Below are 20,330 nucleotides of genomic sequence, written 5' to 3'. Positions count from 1 at the left end.
TGAATCCAGGCCCATTTGTGCAGTGTTCATCAGATTACCACTCTGTTTATCAGAATCGTATCCACTTCGCTGTTCAAACTTTCCGCCATTCCGCTTCGCTGATGGAAGGGTGAGACTTCTTACTATTGACTAAAAACTATTATAAGTACATTAGAGCAGTTAAGATTTTGTGGGCGCTTTTTATGTAGAGTTAACAGTATAATAACGGGAAATTTACATACTCAATGTTAAAGGGTTGGTCGCGCCACTTATTCCCTGTCGGCAACTGTCCCATGCCGCGTCGGCAAGTGTCAGCGGCGGTGGGCAGTCGCGGGGCGGCGTGATTTCGTTGGGCTGCGGTCAGCTGCTCGTCATCTTCAGCATGTGTTGTTTACGACCGAGCATCGCGTAACGTTAGTAGTATAGTTATTAGGATATTGATTAGAGCGAATTTGTTCACTTATAGAGCTATTGGCGCTTCGCCTTTCTCTAGTCGTAGCCCATCGTGTCAGCCGAGCCTGCGTGCCATGTTATAGCTACTGCTGTTATCAATTGGAAGCTGGAAAAAAACTTTTCTGAATCGGGTAGGGTGAGATATCTTACTTAGCCACCATGATCCACAGCGTTTTCGTCATAAATGGCTCTGGGTAAGATGTGCTTGACACATTTCCGTTTATGCTTTTGCTCCATATCGTTCGTAAACGGCCGGCTTGTCTTTCTTTTTAGTGATCGTGTGGCTCGCTCGTTGAGCATCTCAAAAGTTGCGTGTTGTATTAATGTGCTCTCTTGCAACTCTTCTTAACTGCGAACAATTTACGTTGAGTCCCCGCGATTGTAATGTAAACAATGAACTATCATGCCCAAGTCGGCAGTCTTGTTCTTACATCGGTAGTTTCAGTGGGTGGCTCCACATACTGTTACCGCTGGTACCTTGCGGTGCCAATACAAACATGCAGTACTCACGACCGCAATCCTGTGTAGAAACATGCTTGGTGGAGCACACCTAGACCTTTTTCACACTAAAGACTCGCAGTTTGTGCCGCGCAGGAAACGCCGCAAGGATGTAATGCCGTCATGTGGCTCGCTGGGAGCCGAATAATGAACTTTGAATGTAGTGCAAAGCTTTTGGACGATGCAGTGCTGCTATAAATGTATCCAGATGTCCCTGTGGTGCAGTGTCATTCACATTTGTGTTGTATAGTGTTGTGTATGGTCAAGTAACTGCGTTCCTCACGCTGACGTGCATGTCATGCTTGTGCTTGCAAAAAAAAAAAAAAAAAAACAAAACAAAAAAAGGTGAAATAAAGCGTCCCATGATAATGAGTGAAGGAAACTAACAAAGCGGTTGTTACTTTCGTTCATTCATGCAATGCTTAGTTTGTAGAGTTTATTTAGTGAACTCCACTTCAGTGAAACTTGCCAAACTGGAACTGCCGGATGAATGAATTTCGTGCAATACTTTGGTCGGCTGCCCGCACATAGGTACAATAATAATGTATTTCTGTTAAACAGAACACTGTGAAAAATGGTACCCCTTGTGAACTTTGCCTAAACAGGACTGCACTCTAATGAAACTACCAAGGTCCACCGTGGCTGTTGCACTGCACGTGGAGCGGCAACATTTTGACAACTACGTGCGAAGGCAATGTTAGAGTCAAGGAAATCCTTGAGATAGATGCACCATTGCGATGTCAGTGACCCATTCATGGAATGCGTTTCGCTCTGCATATTAGTGTGCCAGGATGGAAACAGTAGCTTACAACACAGAGTGATTATGCTTGCTTTGGTGCTCAGCAGGATCAGGATTGTTTCATGACTTTGAAGTGATGAGTGAGATAGCAAAGAAGAGCAACAGTCTTGAGATGATCTGCACTTGTGGTGCGCAGCTTATGCTACAGTATCAAACCAATTGTCAGCGAATTGAGGTGAAATTCTTATCTTCAGGGCATGGAGCATTATAGAGGGTTGTGGGAAAATTGTTTTTTAACAATCGTGGTATAATTAAATGAATACACTGTCAGGGAAATATCAAATTAAGTATGAAAATTTTAATTCTAAAAGTTATGGTAATTGAAAGTACATATCCAGAAAGCACTGAAACATGCTGGTAAAGAAAAAAAAATGCACATGCAAGAGAAGCATGTGCATGCAAGGCCAAAGCTGGGCACCTAAGAATCTGTGTGCATTTCAAATACAAGAATGAGATGCCTTTTCCTTTCTAGTTGCCATTAAGGAAGGTTTACTGTACTTACGTTCACCAACATCATGGTGACAATGCCCAAGTACAAACAGATTCTGCACTGCATTAAAATGTGTCCTTTTTTTTTTGCATGGCATACATTGGTTTCTAAGTCACCACGGAGCATCTTGCTTGCAATGAGGCACAAGTAGCAGTTCTTTAGGCTAATGCAGCACCATTTCTATCACTCGGCTTCATTCAGCAACATGCTTCTGTGTCACTGCTTGTTAGCAGGCTCATGGGGTAGCACAATCATGCAGATGTCACGGTTATCGCAAACAGCCAAACTGATTTTCCTTCGCATACAAGGTCATTCAGTGATTTTTGATTTAAGCATTACATACTCTGCGGAGGTATATGGCTTGGCACAAGTGCTTAGCTTTAGTGTGATACTACCTTTGAAGCATGTTTGGTTTGCCAAGAAGGGCAACATGATGGTGGTTGTGGTTGCTACATGTATAGGGCAGAACACACACATCGAGTATGTGTAGTAGCGTTTGACCGGACCTTGCTTTAGCCACTGTCAAAATACTGTCTTCTTGGTGAGCCATGCATTACTGCAAATTATTGTAATAAAGGGATACTAGAGAGAAGATAAAGCTGAGCTGTATTAGTAAACTGCCCTTCGAGAGTACCGATAAAGCCACTGTGACAGGAGGCTTCAAAAGCCAGAAAAGGTGTGGAAATGAAAGATGGGTGGCAGCGCCACCTTTGAGTTCCTGCACCAGCTTGCTTTGACATCGTGGATTTTGATGGCACCTGCATGGACCTAGTTTTTGTAATTAGATACAGGCTGTATTTTATTCTGAATGAGCCAAAGATAACTTTAACTGTGCCATAATGGCCCAAATTTGAGATAATACTTTGCAATCGGTGACATCACACTGACGGTGCCATAGTTTAGGCATGAAATTTAAGAAATGGAATTTTGGCCTTCATTTTCTTTTTTTGCTAATCAACCTCCTACTGAGATTTATGAAAATAGAGTGCTGAAAGAATACTCTGTCAGCCTAAACTGATTTAGTGTTTCTCCTTTAATGCCTCTAATGGTAGTCTAAATCAGAATCTATTTTGTTGTGATGATTAGAAAGATTACAGGATGTTAATATACAGAAGGAGGTCCCGAAATCAAAGACTGCAATGGGACCTCCTTTGCAAACTAAGCGTAATAAAACACAGGTTACAGCAGTTTCAAAAAATCATTAACAAGGAAGAATTACAGGTTTTAGTATGAAAAGCATAATTGAAGAATTAAATGTGCATAAATAAGAGACATATAAAAAAGCACTGTAGCTAAATCTTGTTGAACAGTAATAAATTAGTGACATAAATGACATGACCTACAAAGCATAATTTGCCAACTCTAATAAAAGTCAGCACTGCAAGGTGTGGTAACTTGAGCAATCATGATAGCGTAAGTGGTTATGCATCATCTCTTGAACTGTTTGTTTTCGTCAATTTCTTATTGTTAGAGGGAATAGTGGCATTTGCAGTGCTGTTGTATGCATGGGAATGCCGTGAAAGGGGTCTTCGGGTTGGCACCTTCACTTGGAGAGCCATGGTGCCTTGCCATCTGCGTGGTGAATAGTGTTCTGTCTGTCACTATGGTTCAGTCTATTTTGGAACAGCGTGTAAGATGCCATTTTTGCAGTATTCTTATGTAGAACTTTTTATTAAAATGCAAGTATACTTCCAATAGGGGTTATGGTTGTATCGTGTGAGCAGTACCTACAGCAGGTTGCTAAAGCCAAAGGACGAGAAGGCCTGCACTTGGTGTGTGCTGATTTCAGTCGTATGTTTTTCTGCATTTATTTGTTGTATTGTAAGTGAGCAAACCAGTGCAAGAAACGTTAAAAGGGAAAATAAAAACTTTTCTTAAATTCCATGCAAGCTTTACCTTGCGCAGCCATCACCATATTTTCGGCCAAGCCATGTTCAAAACAAGGCTGGACCCTTCATGTCCCAGCGTTGCCATGGTGCTTCAGTGCTGTTGAAGTAACTTACATGGATGGGGATGCCAGATTTCTGCCTAGGCTATGTTGTAAGAAAACTGCATGGTTTCCATGCTGTGGTCATTGAGAAAAGAAACCGTAATGTGAACGTGTCCTTGCAAGCAGCCAGAGTTGTTCAGGAAGCCTGGATGGTTGCATGTTGCCCTCTGTCTCACTCTGTCCTGACTATACATGGTCGTCAGTAAATGAACTGTGCGAGTGCTCAGCTGGCCGCTCATTCCTTGCAGTATGTGCATGCCTGGAGATTCTTCTCGCTTTACACTAGTGTGTGGGTGAGTGTAGCTGTTGTGCATTTATCACTATGTCCCGAGACACGTGAGCTTCACTGCAGCACAGAATCTGGGTAAAGCTTTTGTAAGCCACCTTCAGGAGCACAACTTGCCCAATGAGCAATCCTAATAACTTTTGTACAGCTTCTCTGCAGGTTTCCCTACACATTCCTGGGGAAGACGAGGGTAAAAAAATGTTTTTTCGTGACTGCATAGCTGAGAATGTTAAGTATGTCTTTCAGAAATGATTGCTACTTTGGCTTATTGGTGTGCAGCTGTGAAAGAGTAAACAGCACTACAACATTGTTTGGACATCGTTGCTTTCTTTATTTAATTTAGATTTTATTTAGCAGTATTGGAAAACATTGCGTTGTCTACCAACACTCTTACTAACACTCACCCAAAATTGCTCACCACACTGCATGCTTCGCATTTTCTTGTTCTTTACTCACTGATAGGATGGAGAACAAGAAGCCTGTCAGCATTTTGTTCCCTGCATTGTGCATGAAACAGCAGAGCTAGTTTGAACACATTGAGCTTGGAAGAAACACCACTAAGCACCTTTGGAGCCCTTGTTTATTTGGAGATGTAGGTAGTCTCCATCGATGCAGGATTCCCACATTTCCACCCATCAGTAGATCAGGAGAAGACCTTGCTTTGAAGCACAACTGATACTCCATCAGTTTTTGAACTTGATCCATCATGAACATGAACCATTAACTTGCTCATAACTGCACCTGCCAAATGTTGTTTATTGATTGCTGTTGTAGTTCACTGTCTTTGCTGTTATCCGTTGAGCCCAAAAACTACTGTGCCTGCTAAGTTTGATCTCTGTAGGCCCTGTGTCATTTGCCGGGATAAATGTTGCATAGAACACTATTGCTTCAGGTTCCATTTGATGAATACAAGTGTCATTGCCCGGCGGTTATCATTTTGCATGTGTAGTGCTTCTGAATGCACTGTTTATGCTTAGTTCCTAATCGCACTATGTTTAATTAGTCATACAAGGCAGGCAAAATGAACACGCAGAGCGCTCCAGTTCATCGTATGTTCCTGTGCTATATGTCTAATTATGGATCACTAACGACCCACCAGCCTTCTACCCTGTGTTGCTTTTGAGTGTTCAACCTTCTCAGTCAATCTTTACTTCCCACTTTGTTGGACATGACTGGGGAATGAATTTCACCTTGTTTTGGTTGCGTGGTTTTGGTGCCTTTCTAGAAAAAAATGCAAATTTATATGTTCAGGAATATTTTAAAAGTAATAAAAAAATGGCGGATCTCGTGCATATGGTGGGAATCAGTTATTGAAATTTCTTCACTTGATTTCTCTGTAGCAAAACACTCCTTGTTCAATGCACACTCTGGCCTCCTGTTCACTTCTTTGTTCACATTTGGCTGCTTTTGATGCCAAAACACTTCACTTCTTGCTTCTTTTTCTGCTTGTCTATTTGGACACATATCAAGTGGTACATACTCAATGGCCCAAGTTGTATAATCTTCAAGACAGCAGCAGGCCAGCACCCACAATGTGGGGAGAAGAATCAAAGAAAGCCTTTTTTTCAAAAAGTGGGCCTTTTTGTTTTGCTACCATCAACTGGGATGTGGAAATCCAACAGTACACATTGAGCTACTCATTGCCATGTTAAAATGGGTAAAACTAACCTGGGCACAGCAATAAACCACAAGCGAATTTAAAATACAACATACAGGCTTCCTCTGAATTTTTTTAGCACCATTGGCACTAGGGTCATTCTCCTGGCAGGCTACAGTAATGATGTTTCCTGGAAAACTTGTGCTCTCTCAGAATTCTTTTTAAGGGCTGTTGCTTTACTTTATAAGATGTGTGATTGATGTGGTTAAGCCACATTCGCAACAGTGGCTTTAGTAATTGGCTACTTATCATAGTGCAGAACTACAGTCTGCATGATAATGTTGTATGTCAACTTATATGAAAATTTTCCTTTTTCCTCCTCCTTCCTGAGAAATGAGCACTATGGTTTCCTTCCTGCTCAATGAAGATGGTAGTAGGTGACGCTGTGATTGTTGAGGAAATTTTCATGTTGCACTGATGCACTGGGCCTCCTAGGCTTTAGCGCTAGTGAGGCAGACTTAGGTAGTTAATATAGTGGGTGCTTCTAGAAAGCAAGACTTGGGCAGTCAGTATAGTTGACTGCTAGAATTCTTTACTTCACACTTACCTGCAGATCAGCTGATGCCTTTGTTACCAATTCGTTTTTCATTTTTGTTATTTCCAGTTTATCTTCTTGGTAGTGCCTTTGCCTTGTTTTGACTTAGTCCTTGGCCTTACTTTTAATTCGCTAGCACATTATTTTTTACTGTTTTGGCTTGCTTGAGGAGTTCGTATGCTAGGGCCTCTGTTCTTCTCTTGTGAATGCTGTCTTGGCTGGCTGGGTATAAGAAAAAAGAAGACAGTTTTGTCTGAAGACGGAGCATTGAAAGGAATAGCAAGGTTTAGCATTGCGCTGAAGGCATCTTAGAAAGCTGGCGGGATGAAGAGCACCACCAAGAGCATTGCAGGTGTTGCATCTCGATGGTAAACGAGATGAGAGCAAAGGTAAATGATTGGTGTTCACCAGCGTCCAAAGAAAGGATTACATAGAAATACCTTGACGTCTATTGTCCGTTCTGCTCAGACCAGTGCATGCACCATGGTGTTGTATGCACACAGCTGCATGGCAGCAAAGCCAATGTGTATGTGCACAGCGCTCATGCCAGCAGTGGAAGCTAGAATGCTGCCCCAGCTCCGGCAGAGCCAATAGAGTGCAGTGTGATAGTTTGTCCACTTGGCTTCATTGCTTTTACCGCCAAGTTCACTGTGTGTCTCTGGAGGCTTTCTAACCCCCCACGCGCGGGCTGCACATGCGCGCCAATACTGTGACAACATGACAATGCCGATGGCAGCGCTGACATTTGTGCCATCGCCAGTAGTGATGGCACGAACGCTCCTTGAGCATTCGTGTAAAATGAAATGGTGAAACATACTGAGGACATGTGCATTTCATGGGCATTTTTTCTGGTAACCATAGGGACGTCTTTATGGAAAAGCACTGGAAGAGTGTCATCCACCGGTCGGTGTGCGACTACTTCTTCGACGTGCAGAAGAAAGCTGCCAGCCCTGAGGATATCCCGCCTGTCATCTCTGCCCCGCATCACTACCTCATCAACATCTACCGCAACAAGATGTTCTTTGTAGCTGTCACTATGTCTGAGGGTGAGTGCATGCGCAGTAAAGGTATCATTGACGTCGAGAAAGTCTTTCTTTAAAGCAATGTTCTTCCACTTTATTTCAATTACAAAATTACACTGCATGTCATGGTATACTGTATTTATGCAGTAAAAATGTGCTTTGCATCTTGTGTGCAGCATAAAGCTTTTTTTTTTTTTTTTCACGTATTCAGGCAGGCTTGTGAGTGTGTCACAAATGATGTCTTGTTACTGAATTGGTGTTCCGATTGTCCAAACACGAAACATCCGACTTTTTTTGTTTCGCTGCATTATCATAAACGTATTTAAGACAACTGCAACATAAAGAGAACCGCTGCACACTGCCTGCTAACAAATAAGGCTTTTTAAAAGTGGAGCCTCCTTATAACTTTCATATTGACTGAACAAGATCTAAGCATTTTTTTTTTTTGGTCTTGGAACGTCATTTATTGTTGCAGTGGGTGCAATTGATTAATATGTGTTGTTTACTGGCACAAGGGCCAAGTATGTTCAAAGAGTGCCCAACTAAGGTACGTTGCATTATGTGATTATAATGTAGTAGTTTACTAAAATGAACAATGATTAAATGATAACTGCTGACGCCTCTTACACCCTTGCTCAACAAATGCATAGAGGCTATTGCTTATTGCCGTAATCGTCACAACAGTTCAGTTTTGTGAATGTTTATGTACAACATACTGTTCTGTTCATATCACTACATGAGTGCATGTTTCGCAGTGCTTTCTGTGTAACTTGCTAATAACCACCTCTCCATGGGTGGAGGTTTGGGTGTGCAGAGGTCCACCTTTGGGCTGCCTCCATATCATGATGGCAAGTTGTACTCACGTGCACCAACTTGATCCCAGGACATGGCCATTTGCCAATGACGCAACACTTGCAAGCTGTCTGTGCCGTTAGCTGCATTGATGGGTTCATGCTCCTGGGATCAAGTCAGTACACACGAAAAGCATGATTCATGTCTCTACTAAGATAGACACAGCCTGAAAATTGGTGTGCACTTTTGCAAAATGCATTAAACTCGCTGATAGCACTGGTGCCTATTGGCAGGATATGCATTTAGGCTAATTGGTTACAGTTCATCTTTGACTTGAGCAGTGCACTCGAGGCAAAGGACAGAAAAAGAGAAGATAATGCACTTCAGTTGGTGTGTTTTCTCACTTTTGGTCCCTTGTCATGAATGCGCCCGACCAGCGCACACAGTAAGTCAGAGTCATGAATTTAAGAGCACTAGAAGATCTTGGATGTTTGTCCTGTGCAGGTTTCTTTCTTGGGAGTTGTGCCCACGAAAGCGTGCAACTGTTTGCATACTCTGTAAGCAAGCACTCCTTGTTTGGGGCAGTCTTTCATTTTATATACCAGCTGCGGTGGTTCAGTGGTTGTGGCAACCTGCTGCTGAGCATGAGGTTGTGGGTTTGATTGCCAACTGCAGCACTGCATTCCAACAAAGGCGTAATGCAAAAGTGCTCCGTACTGAGCATTGGGCGGACACTAGAGAACTAAAGACGGTCAAAACTAATCTAGAGCCCTTCACTACGGTGTTTGTCAATGCACCCGTGTTTGCCTTGCAACATCACATGCATTCAGTGAATCAATATTTCAACCAACATTTGCTTTATTTCTGTGATGTATCCTAGCTTCTCACCTGCTCAACTCTCCCCTCCTCCTTGCAGTACCACCGCTGTTTGTGATTGAGTTCCTGCATCGTGTGGTGGACACATTTGTGGACTACTTCAGTGATTGCACCGAGTTCCTTATCAAGGAGCATTATGTGGTTGTTTACGAGGTATGCTTTGTTGTGATTATATTGTTTTCTATTGTCTAATTTGTATATTTGCATTTGACGAAGGAGTGAAAAAAAAATCTAATTCAAATTAATGTGGAGTCTACCTTGCCCCATATTGTGACGTCTCTCTAGGCCCGCATGCAACTCTTGGCTGTGCAGTCAGATAAAGATAGATTGTCAGTGTCTAAATATTAGTTTCTATTAGTTTACAGTAAAGAAGGAAGTATCTTTAGCACTGTGGAAGTGGATTCCTTATGCGCTTACAAATTAACAAATTTGGAAGCTTCCCACTGCGGTAGCCCAGTAGCTTATGGCATTGCGCTGTTGAGCTCGAGGTCGCAGGTTCGATCCTGCTTGCAGCGGCTGCATTGCAATGGGAACAGAATTGGAAAACGCTTGTTTACTTAGATTTAGGTGCACATTAAAGGACCCTAGGTGGTCAGAATTTTTCCGGAGGCCCCCTCTACTGCATTCCTTATAATTAGATCACAATTTTGGCACGTAAAGCTCCAAAATTTAATTTCATTTAAATTTGAGACCATAGTTAGGTATTCACAATTTGTAGTGAGCAGTGAAACCAACTGTAATCTTCGTATACTTTTTATGTTGTGCTTTACTATTCAAGCCATGATCTAGTCCTTCAGTTGTGTAAGTTATGTTCATGGTGTGAATGAGAAGAAAGGGGGTTAACCAAGGGACCTGATTTTTATTAATCATATCATAAGAAGCCAACAAACAAAGACATGAAGGACAACACGGGAAATCACTTGTATTTACTAATTGAATTAAACAAAGGATAAATTAATGGAATTGAAAGTGGATGAAAAAACAACTTGCCGCAGGTGGGGAACGATCCCACATCTTCGCATTACGCGTGCAATGCTCTACCAATTGAGCTACCGCTGCGCCGTTTTCTCATCTACTTTCTGGGGTATTTATGTGTTACTACTAGAACTAGCCCTGAAAGTGTTAGCCAGCACCACCACTCGCAAACCTTGGCAGCGGGTGTGGAACATCCTTTCTACCGCAGACGTGACATGTACGTGATCTTTTTGGGTGAAAGCACCTGGTCAATAAACCCACACATGCTACCTGAAGGCATCGATGTTGCTGGATTCGAGACCCTCTTTACAGAATGAGCGAGAAGAAAGGGGGTTAACTGAGGGGTCTGATTTTTATTAATCATATCATAAAGAGCCTACAAACAAAGACGCCAAGAACAACACATGGGAAATTACTTGTACTTGTTAATTGAATTAAAGAAATTATAAATTAATGGATTGTTCCCCACCTGTGGGAAGTTGTTTTTTCATCCACTTTCAGTTCCATTAATTTATAATTTCTTTAATTTAATTACTAAGTACAAGTAATTTCCCATGTGTTGTCGTTGGCATCTTTGTTTGTTGGCTTCTTATGTTATGCTTATGCTAGAATGTCAAAGAAGGAATGTTGTCCTAGGGGAGGCTAGCAGCAGTGCAGCATTTTTGAATGTACACATTCTGGAGAAATTGCACGGTAGTGGCACATGTGCGCAGGTGAACAGATTAGTGAAATGTGCAGCTTCTGGATGAAATGTTGGACAATGGCTTCCCGCTTGCGACGGAGTCCAACATCCTGAAGGAGCTCATCAAGCCACCAAACATTCTGAGAACTCTCGCCAACACTGTTACGGGTCGGACAAAGTAAGTTGTCTGTCTATCCATTGTGTTATTGTAGCAGCAGAGGGGCCCAACTTACAGTAGACTGCAGTCGGTGATGGAGTAGCAAGTGACCTTCAAAGGGAATGTGCGCATATTCGCCAGCAAGTTGCTTTGTCTGAATTTCTGTCTCCTCCTTTACCTTGCTCAGGCGCTCAATTGCTGTGAACCCTGAGGTGTGGGTGTTGGTGAGATACGAAAGGATACACCTGTCTGTAAAAGAATTAGTTACAGCTTTTGTGCTGCCCTTTCTCACTGTGTGCAAGGAGGTTCTCCCAACATTAGTGGAATCAATCAATCAATCAATCAATCAATCAATCAATCAATCAATCAATCAATCAATCAATCAATCAATCAATCAATCAATCAATCAATCAGTTTATTCCAGTTTCCATAAAACTGGAAGTGGTGAGAAAAAAACCAGCATTGCAATGTAACTTGACTGACCTCACCACCACTGGAAGTCAGCATTAGCAGGGAATACATATAAAAATTTTGGTGAAGTAGTGCATTTGGAAAACACGCACCCACACAAGCATGAATGATGAGGGCATGCACAGGCGCTGTTACACAGGCGCAGTATCATTTTTCAGAAAAAAGCGTGCCACTACCTGGGCATTTGATTCTATCTTGAGTGCCACACGGTGATGGTTATCTCCATCTAGTTGTTATTTTTTTTTTCTTGTTTTCCCCACCATGTAGCTGTCGCAGCACATGCACTTAGCAAAGCGTTTACTAAAAAAGCGCGTCTTTGAGCAATAAACCAATAGTTGCAAGCGCCTGTGTATGTCCTCATCAATGAACGATGCTGTGAATGTGTTTTTTCCAAGTGCACTACTTTGCCAAAATCGTGGATCGACAACTATAGACCGTCAATACCTATTAAATGTGTAAGAAATCTGTGCCGCACATGCTTGCAAATATACACGCAGTTAATCAGAATAACAATGACAAGCATAAATATATACTACAGTAGACTTCCGTTAATTTTACCTCAGTTAATTTGATTTTTCGATTCATTCGATCACGACCAAAGGCGCCAATACATTTATAATGTGCCAAACTTCCGGTATTATCTCAAAATTGACCGTGGCCGGAAAATTCGAACTTGACTGGTCAGCTTCGCAGTATGAGAACTTAGACGCTAAATAAGCGTACTGGCAGCAATTGAGAGCTGTTTCTGACGTTCCTCTGGCGATTGCGGCCCTCATTTCGCCCATCATGCGCGTCTTGTATATGAGATGGTTAATGTGACCTGGTACGCTTCTTACGCACACGCACCTGCCGTGCACCGATAAGCGGAGAAAAACCATCGTGTTTTGTGAAAGCTAGCGAAAAGAAAGGCGGTAAGGGGAAAAACTCCGAAAGTAGAGGGGACGTTTAAGGGCCTATCTCAAACTCTGAAGGCATGCCAGTAAATTTATTAGGCGTCTCGGTGCTCGTACTGTTAGCGAGATGGCGCATCTACATGTATAAATCATTGTCAATCATTGTCCGTACATATGTGCAAAAGCAGTCATTTGTATGGACATTGTTTAATAACTGCTGCTGCTGCTGTGTAAAGGGGCAGCCACCTCGTCAAGCTACTAATCTCAGTAGCCTTTTGTGGCTACCCTTCCTTGTGTATTTGTTCAAGGAGAATAAAATTCAATTCAATTCAATTCAAAATAAGAAACACATGCTATGTTCCGCAACAGTGGCACCTTTCCCCCCGCGTGGTAGGCTTCACCGCATAACACTCATTATGGCGAAGTTAACTTTAAAAGCAAATACTGGCAACTGATTGACGGCGCGTTCTGGCGTTTTTAGACCCGCCGGATAATTCGACCAGTTTCGTCGGTCCCATCAGGGTCGAATTAACGGAATATCGACTGTAACAACGTACACAGGTCTGAACATAATGTTATAAGTCAGTATCTTTGGCAAGACTTGCTCATATTTATTTGATGGGCATTGACCGCTTGAGGAATTTGGGTGTTATGCATTTTTACATTGTGGAACCATATTTTTGCACTCGGGAAACAGGAAAGTGTCTGGGTTTCTGGTCGAATAGAGTGTTCTTCTGGGTTCAGCCATTATACATGGGTCAGCTATCCCCCTCCTAGACCCCTTTCATAGTGTCCCAAAGGTGTTTATGCTCAGAGCTGAATTTAGTCTCGCATTTGCCGGGACTGACTTTTGATGCACGTTTGTTGTTCGTGAACTGCTCGGATGCCTCCTCTTAGGTGCAAGGGAACTAATTTTGCGAGCGTGGAAGGATCGAGAGCGGCCGCAGCACTCTTTCATGGCGGGAGCCCGCAGGGACGTCTGCGTGAGCAGCCGTTTGGTGTGTTGCAACACCACGTGCCTTAGCACACGAGGGTTGGACCCTCCCGTGTGTAGCTATGCGCGGCTTAGCCATGTCTGGGTAAAGGGGGATCCTGGGGGTTGAGCCGATGTTGGGTGTTTGGACCTTCAAGGCCCCCCAGCGGAAACAGCACACCTCTTCGGCCTCTACTTCACATAGACGGCACCTCCAGACTGACCCACCTGGAGGAAATCGGCAGTCGCCTTTTCTTGTCCCTCTCTTCAATCTTTTGCTTTTCCTTTCGCTGTCTCTTCTTTCCTGTCTTCTTCTCACTTCCGAATTTCTGGGCGGCAAGGGTTAACCTAGTGCGTGTATCCAACCTTGGGTATATTATATTTGGTTATAGTAGCTACGTACAGCTGGTGTCTGTGTTTCCTCCCGGAATCGTGGTGTCCCCTTGTTGGGCTCGGCGGTGGGTGGCTGGCGTAGCTACTGAAATTAAATGAATTCTGCATGGCTAAGACATCATTCCCCCTCTTTCCCATCGTCCTCTTTCAAGAAGGGGCACACCGAAAAAATTTTGCAGCTATTCAGCCAGCGCAAAGAAACTTTCCCCCGCTTCCATGTGATACACAGTCAAGATCCTGAAAAGACAGTCAGAACTATCTTACGTTTCATCGTAGCTAAATGTCTTACCGACACACTAGGTGCTGTCTACAAAGTGACGAAAATGAGCAGTGGCGACCTTCTTCTTGAGGTCTGCGACACTCAACAGCATGGCAAACTCTCCAATCTCTTAGCATTCCGTGATGGGGCGATCACTGTTACCCCCCATCGATCATTGAACACGTGTAAAGGAGTCATCTCTGATGAAGATCTCTTGAGCCTGAGCGAGGAAGAGCTCCTGGAGGGCTGGAAAGAACACAACGTGATTCAAGTGCAAAGAATAAAGATCAAGCGAGACAACCAAGATATTCCAACTAAGCATCTCATCCTCACCTTTGCATCGAGCGTGCGATCAGGAACCCTAGAAACGGGATATACCAAAATTCGAGTCGGGCTTTACATCCCAAATCCCCGAAGATGCTTCAAGTGTCATAGATACGGCCATGGTTCGCAAAGCTGCCGTGGCCGACTTACCTGTGCGAAGTGTGGTGAACACGAACGCGAATCCTACAACTGTAATGGCACACTCCACTGTCCCAACTGTGACGGTGGACGCGCAGCACACTCTCGAACTTGCCCCACATGGAAAAAAGAGAGACATAATCAGAATGAAAATCAAAGAGAATATCTAATTTCAGGAAGCGCGGAAACGTGTTTCAGTTTTCCGTACCTCAGGGTATGCTGGTGCGGGGCGCAATGGGGCAACGCCGCAGCAGACTCTGGTTCTGGCCCGGCCCACAAAGGGTGTGGTCATGGCCGTGCCACCAGCCCCCTTGGCGTCAGCAGCCAGTGCCGCTGCGCCGTCCCCGAAGGAGGGCCCATCGACCTCTGGGTTGGTGGCCTCCTAGGCCCTGCTTTTCGAGGCAAAGCCTTCGGTGAAAACACCCCACTCGTGTGAGCAGAAGTCCGGCGGCTCCCAAGAGTCGATGGACACAACCCCGAGCCAGACGGCGCATCCAGCACATCGGGAGCGGCGCGAATCTTGCGACGCCTCCAAGAAAGACAAAACCCGAATCATGGGGCCTGAAAAGGCTTCATAAGTCATTTTTCCAACTTGCCTTCTCTTTACACACAGCATAAAAACACGAACAATATGGCTACACAAATAACACTGGAATATTAGAGGTCTTATCCACAACCTCGATTACATTAAAGAACTCTTACACAAATATAACCCAAAGGTGCTGTGTGTTCAGGAGACACATCTTAAATGTACACAAACAAACTCTCTTCGTCAGTACGCCATCTGCCGTAAAGACCGCAACGAGGCGAATACCTCGTCTGGCGGTGTAGCAATAGTTGTAGACAAGTCCGTAGCTTGTCACCATGTCGCCCTTCAGACGCCCCTTCAGGCAGTGTCAATTTGGCCAATTCTTTTTAATAAATTGATCACTGTTTGTTGCTTATACATACCCCCCAATTATCACCTCGGAAAAAGGGATTTTTATAACCTAATTGATCAGCTTCTGGGCCCCTACATACTCGTAGGCGATTTTAATGCCCACAACACCATGTGGGCAGACTCACGATATGACGCGAGAGGTTGTTTCATTGAAAATTTTCTTTTGAACTCCGGTGCATGCCTGTTCAACAAGAAGGAGCCAATGTATTATAATATTCATCATAATTTATATTCATCAGTAGACCTGTTGATTGGCTCTGCTTCAATTTTCCCGGACTTGCTATGGCATGTAATCAAAAATCCCTATGGAAGTTACCACTTCCCTGTAATGTTCAATTCAATACGTCAACACGAATGCCCCCCACATACCCCCCAGTGGAAACTAGCCTCCACTGAATGGAATCATTTTAAGGAATGAACTTACTTATCACGGCATGTTATCACCTATTTTAGCATAGATGAAGCAGTAGCGTATTTCACTTGTTTTATACTTGACGCAGCTGAAAAATTCATTCCACAAACACAAGGACTCTCATGTAAAAGGCGGGTCTCCTGGTGGAATGAACAGTGCAGACTGGCACAAAAGAAACAAAAAGTGTGGGGTTTGCTGCGTCGCTTCCCGACTGCAGAAAACCTAACAGAATTTAAACTGGCAAAATAGCAAGGAAGGCACACGCACAGACAGGCAAGGAGGGCTAGCTGGGAGAGATTTCTCTCGGGCATCACTTCCTACACCTAAGAGTTCAAAGCATGGAATAGCGTAAGAAAGCTAAAGGGGCAACAAATCCACCCTCTGCCCTTAGTGGACAACAAAGGGACTACCTTGGAAGACCAGGCCAACTCTTTGGGCGAACACTTTGAGCATGTATTAAGTTCCACACACTACACAAGATCATTCCTCAAGTATAAACAAATAGCTGAACTTAAGACACTTGATCGTAAATGCCGTCCGGATGAACCATATAACCGTCCTTTTAATATTGCCGAGCTTAAAGCTGCATTGAGCACATGTAGAAGCTCTGCACCGGGAGCTGATAGAATCATCTATGACATGATTAAGAACTTACATGAAGACACACAAATGACACTTCTGGCACTTTTCAACTCTGTCTGGGCTGCCTGATGCCTCCCATCCTCATGGAAGGAAGCTATTGTTATTCCCGTCTTGAAGCTTGGTAAAGACCCTTCCTTGGCGGCAAGTTATCGCCCGATAGCTCATACAAGTTGTCTGTGTAAGCTATTTGAAAAAAATGATTAATCGTAGACTAATACATTTCCTTGAACTGAACAATATGCTTGATCCCTATCAGTGTGGCTTCAGAGAAGGGCGGTCCATGACTGATAATCTTTTGCGCATTGAAGGAAATATCCGTGATGCATTTGTGCGTCAACAGTTCTTCTCCTCGATATGGAGAAGGCGTATGACACAACGTGGCGATATGGAATCTTGAGAGACTTGTCGGGAATGGGCATTTGTGGAAATACGTTAAACATACTAGAAAGGTATTTGTCCAAATGTACCTTCTGCGTGAAAATTGGCAATGTATTGTCGCGACTTTTTATGCAAGAAATGGTGTACCTCAAGGAGGTGTGCTTAGCTGCATGCTCTTTATCGTGAAGATGAGCACGCTTCGGGCTTCATTACTGCCAGCCGTTTTTTATTCTGTTTACGTAGATGACATACAATTAGGTTTCAAATCCTGCAACCTTGCACTGTGTGAGAGGCAAGTACAACATGGCTTGAACAAAGTGTCCAAATGGGCAGATGAAAAGGGATTTAAAGTGAACCCCAACAAAAGTTCTTGTGTGCTTTTCACAAGATACAAAGGGCTCATTGCAGATCCCAATATCGAAATGTATGGTCCGCAAATCCCTGTGAACAAAGAGCGCAAGTTCTTAGGCATCATACTTGACTCTAAACTAGCTTTTATTCCACACATAAAGTATCTCAAGGTGAAATGCTTAAGAACAATGAACTTACTGAAAATTTTATCCCACACAACATGGGGCAGCGATAGGAAGTGTTTAATGAATCTTTACAAGAGCCTGATTCGATCACGATTGGACTATGGTGCCGTGATCTACCATTCTGCCGCCCCAAGCGCGCTAAAGATGCTAGATCCGGTCCACCATCTAGGAGTCCGCTTAGCCACGGGCGCTTTCAGAACAAGTCCCATTGAAAGTCTCTATGTCGAATCAAGTGAGTGGCCACTCCATCTGCAGAGAACATACATCAGTCAAACATATTTTCTGAAAGTTCACTCTAATCATAAACATCCGTGTTTTAATACCGTTAACGATATGGCATATGCTACACTCTTTCGTAATTATCCCTCTGTAAGACAGCCCTTTTCACTGCGTGTGAGGGAGCTTAGCGTTGAAATGCATGTCCCACTCCTCAAACACCCTGCAGGGGCGTCTGCGCAAGCAGGCGTTTGGTGCGTTGCGACACCACGTACCCGAGCACACCAGGGTTAGACCCTCCCGCGTGTAGCCGTGCGCGGCTTAGCCGTGTCCGGGGAAAAGGGGATCCTGGGGGTTGAGCCAATGCCGGGTGTTTGGACCTTTACGGCCCCTCGGCGGCGGCAACACACCCCTTTGGCCTCTGCTTCACGTAGACGGCACCCCCGGACTGACCCACCCGGGGGAAATCGGCAGTCGCCTTTTCCTCTCCTCCTCTCCAATCTTCGTCTTTCTCTCTCGCCTTTTTCATCTTTCCTGTCTTTTCTTCACTTCTTATTACTTCCGTATTTCCTGGTGGCAAGGGTTAACCTTGTGCATTATGCCCAACCTCGGGTATAGGTATTTGGTTATAGTGGGGATGTACCGCTGGCGTGCGCAGAACTGAATACTTCCCGTCCTGTGTCGTCCCCTGGTAGGGCTCCATGGTGGGTGGCGGCCATCCCTGCCGATTAATATTATTACTTATGGAATCAAAATTCCCTCCACTCCCTGATCGCTCCTTCAAGAGGGGGCGCACCGAAGATTCCTTCAACTTCTTCATGAGTCACAAAGAAACATTCCCAAAATACCATGTCATTCACAGTCAACATGAAAGCAAGACAGTCCGAACAATATCTCCTTTTGTTGTGGCAAAATCATTGGCAAACTCCATCGGCCCAGGTTACAAAGTAACTAAAATGGGTAGCGGCGATCTTCTTCTTGAACTTCGTGACAAGACACAGTACAGTAAATTGTCAAAACTAATTGCTTTTGGGGACATTCCAGTTTCAGTAGGCCCAAACAGATCTTTGAACACTGTCCGCGGTGTCGTCTCTGAAGATGACCTGCTTGATCTTAGTGAAAGTGAGCTACTTGAGGGATGGCAAGATCAAAATGTAGTAAAGGTCCAGAGAATGACGATTAGGCGCGACGGCAAGGAAATCCCCACAAAACACATAATCTTAACTTTTCGAACTAGCACTTTACCAGACTCAATAGAAACAGGATACTGCAAACTCCGTGTAAGACCATACATCCCTAACCCATGCCGATGCTTCAAGTGTCAGCGGTTCGGGCGCGGTTCACAAAGCTGCCGAGGGCGCACTACTTGTGCAAAGTGTGCATCAAACGAGCACTCATCTGACACTTTCACTTCCACCACCCATTGTGCTAACTGTGACGGGGATCACCCAGCGTACTCCCGTTCTTGCCCATCCTGGAAAAAAGAAAAACAAATCATCGAAATCAAAATCAAACTGAACCTTTCCTTCCAAGAGGCGCGCAAGCGCTTCTCAATGAACCAGTCTAGTCCGTCTTACACCGATGTGGCGCGCCGGGGGGCAGCGCTACATCCTTCGGCGGCCGCCCAAGTCACACGGAGTGTGACGGCGGTCACGCCATCAGCCCCCCCGGCTGGAACAGCCAGCGCTGTACCAGCTCCCACAAAGGAGGACCAGCAGACCCTCGGGCCTGTTGGACCCAAGGCCACTGCATGTGCAGATCGGCCCACCACCCCCGCGAACGTGCCCGCTGCGCAGGCGCTATCCACCGCCTCAGACGAGGTGATGGATACAAATACCAATCCGGCGTCTCAGACGCCGAAGGAACGGCGCAGCTCCCTTGAGCGCGCCCGGAGGTTAGAGAGATCGCGTTTCACGGGGCCTGGAAAGGTCTCGTGAGATAATCTAATCCATATTTTTTAGACACACAGCACAAAACACATACGTTACGGATACACAGATAATACAATGGAACGTCAGGGGTTTACTCCACAACCTAGACAACATTAAGGAACTTTTACATAGGTACACCCCAAAGGTGCTGTGTGTCCAAGAAACACATCTTAAACCTTCACAAACAAACTTTCTCCGACAGTATGCCATTTTCCGGAAAGACCGCGATGAGGCCCTTGCCTCGTCGGGCGGTGTGGCAATAATAGTAGATAAGTGTGTGGCTTGCCTGCAGTTACCCCTTAAAACGCCCCTAGAGGCAGTGGCAGTCAGAGCAGTGCTTTTTAGTAAGCTGCTGACAATTGCTTCTTTATACATTCGTCCCAACTGTCAACTCTCCAAAACTGAATTTGATAGCTTTATTGCGTAACTCCCGGAACCCTACATTGTCGTTGGAGACTTAAATGCCCATCATACCTTGTGGGGCGACTCTAGGTGTGATGCCAGAGGGCGTCTGGTTGAAAATTTCCTATTCAGTACGGGTGCATGCTTGCTAAATAAGAAGGAGCCAACTTTTTACAGCGTTGCACACAAGACATTTTCATCTATAGATTTATCCATTGTTTCAAGTACAGT

At 44.3% G+C, this 20,330-nt stretch overlaps 1 protein-coding gene across 1 annotated transcript in view; it reads left to right on the top strand.

The window, feature by feature from the left end:
* Nucleotides 1-270: 270 nt before the first annotated feature.
* cm (AP-3 complex subunit carmine) overlaps nucleotides 271-20,330 on the top strand; it is a 90,855-nt gene continuing 70,795 nt past the window's right edge. Inside the window, exons 1-4 of the mRNA XM_050166921.3 lie at nucleotides 271-626; nucleotides 7,549-7,733; nucleotides 9,418-9,530; nucleotides 11,091-11,212. Of these exons, the coding sequence (XP_050022878.1) occupies nucleotides 592-626; nucleotides 7,549-7,733; nucleotides 9,418-9,530; nucleotides 11,091-11,212 (455 nt within the window). The 5' untranslated portion in view covers nucleotides 271-591. The remainder of the gene's footprint in view (nucleotides 627-7,548; nucleotides 7,734-9,417; nucleotides 9,531-11,090; nucleotides 11,213-20,330) is intronic.

Source organism: Dermacentor andersoni, chromosome 1 (assembly GCF_023375885.2).
Source record: "Dermacentor andersoni chromosome 1, qqDerAnde1_hic_scaffold, whole genome shotgun sequence".
Taxonomy (NCBI): domain Eukaryota; kingdom Metazoa; phylum Arthropoda; class Arachnida; order Ixodida; family Ixodidae; genus Dermacentor; species Dermacentor andersoni.
This window is presented reverse-complemented; position numbering and strand designations above follow the sequence as displayed.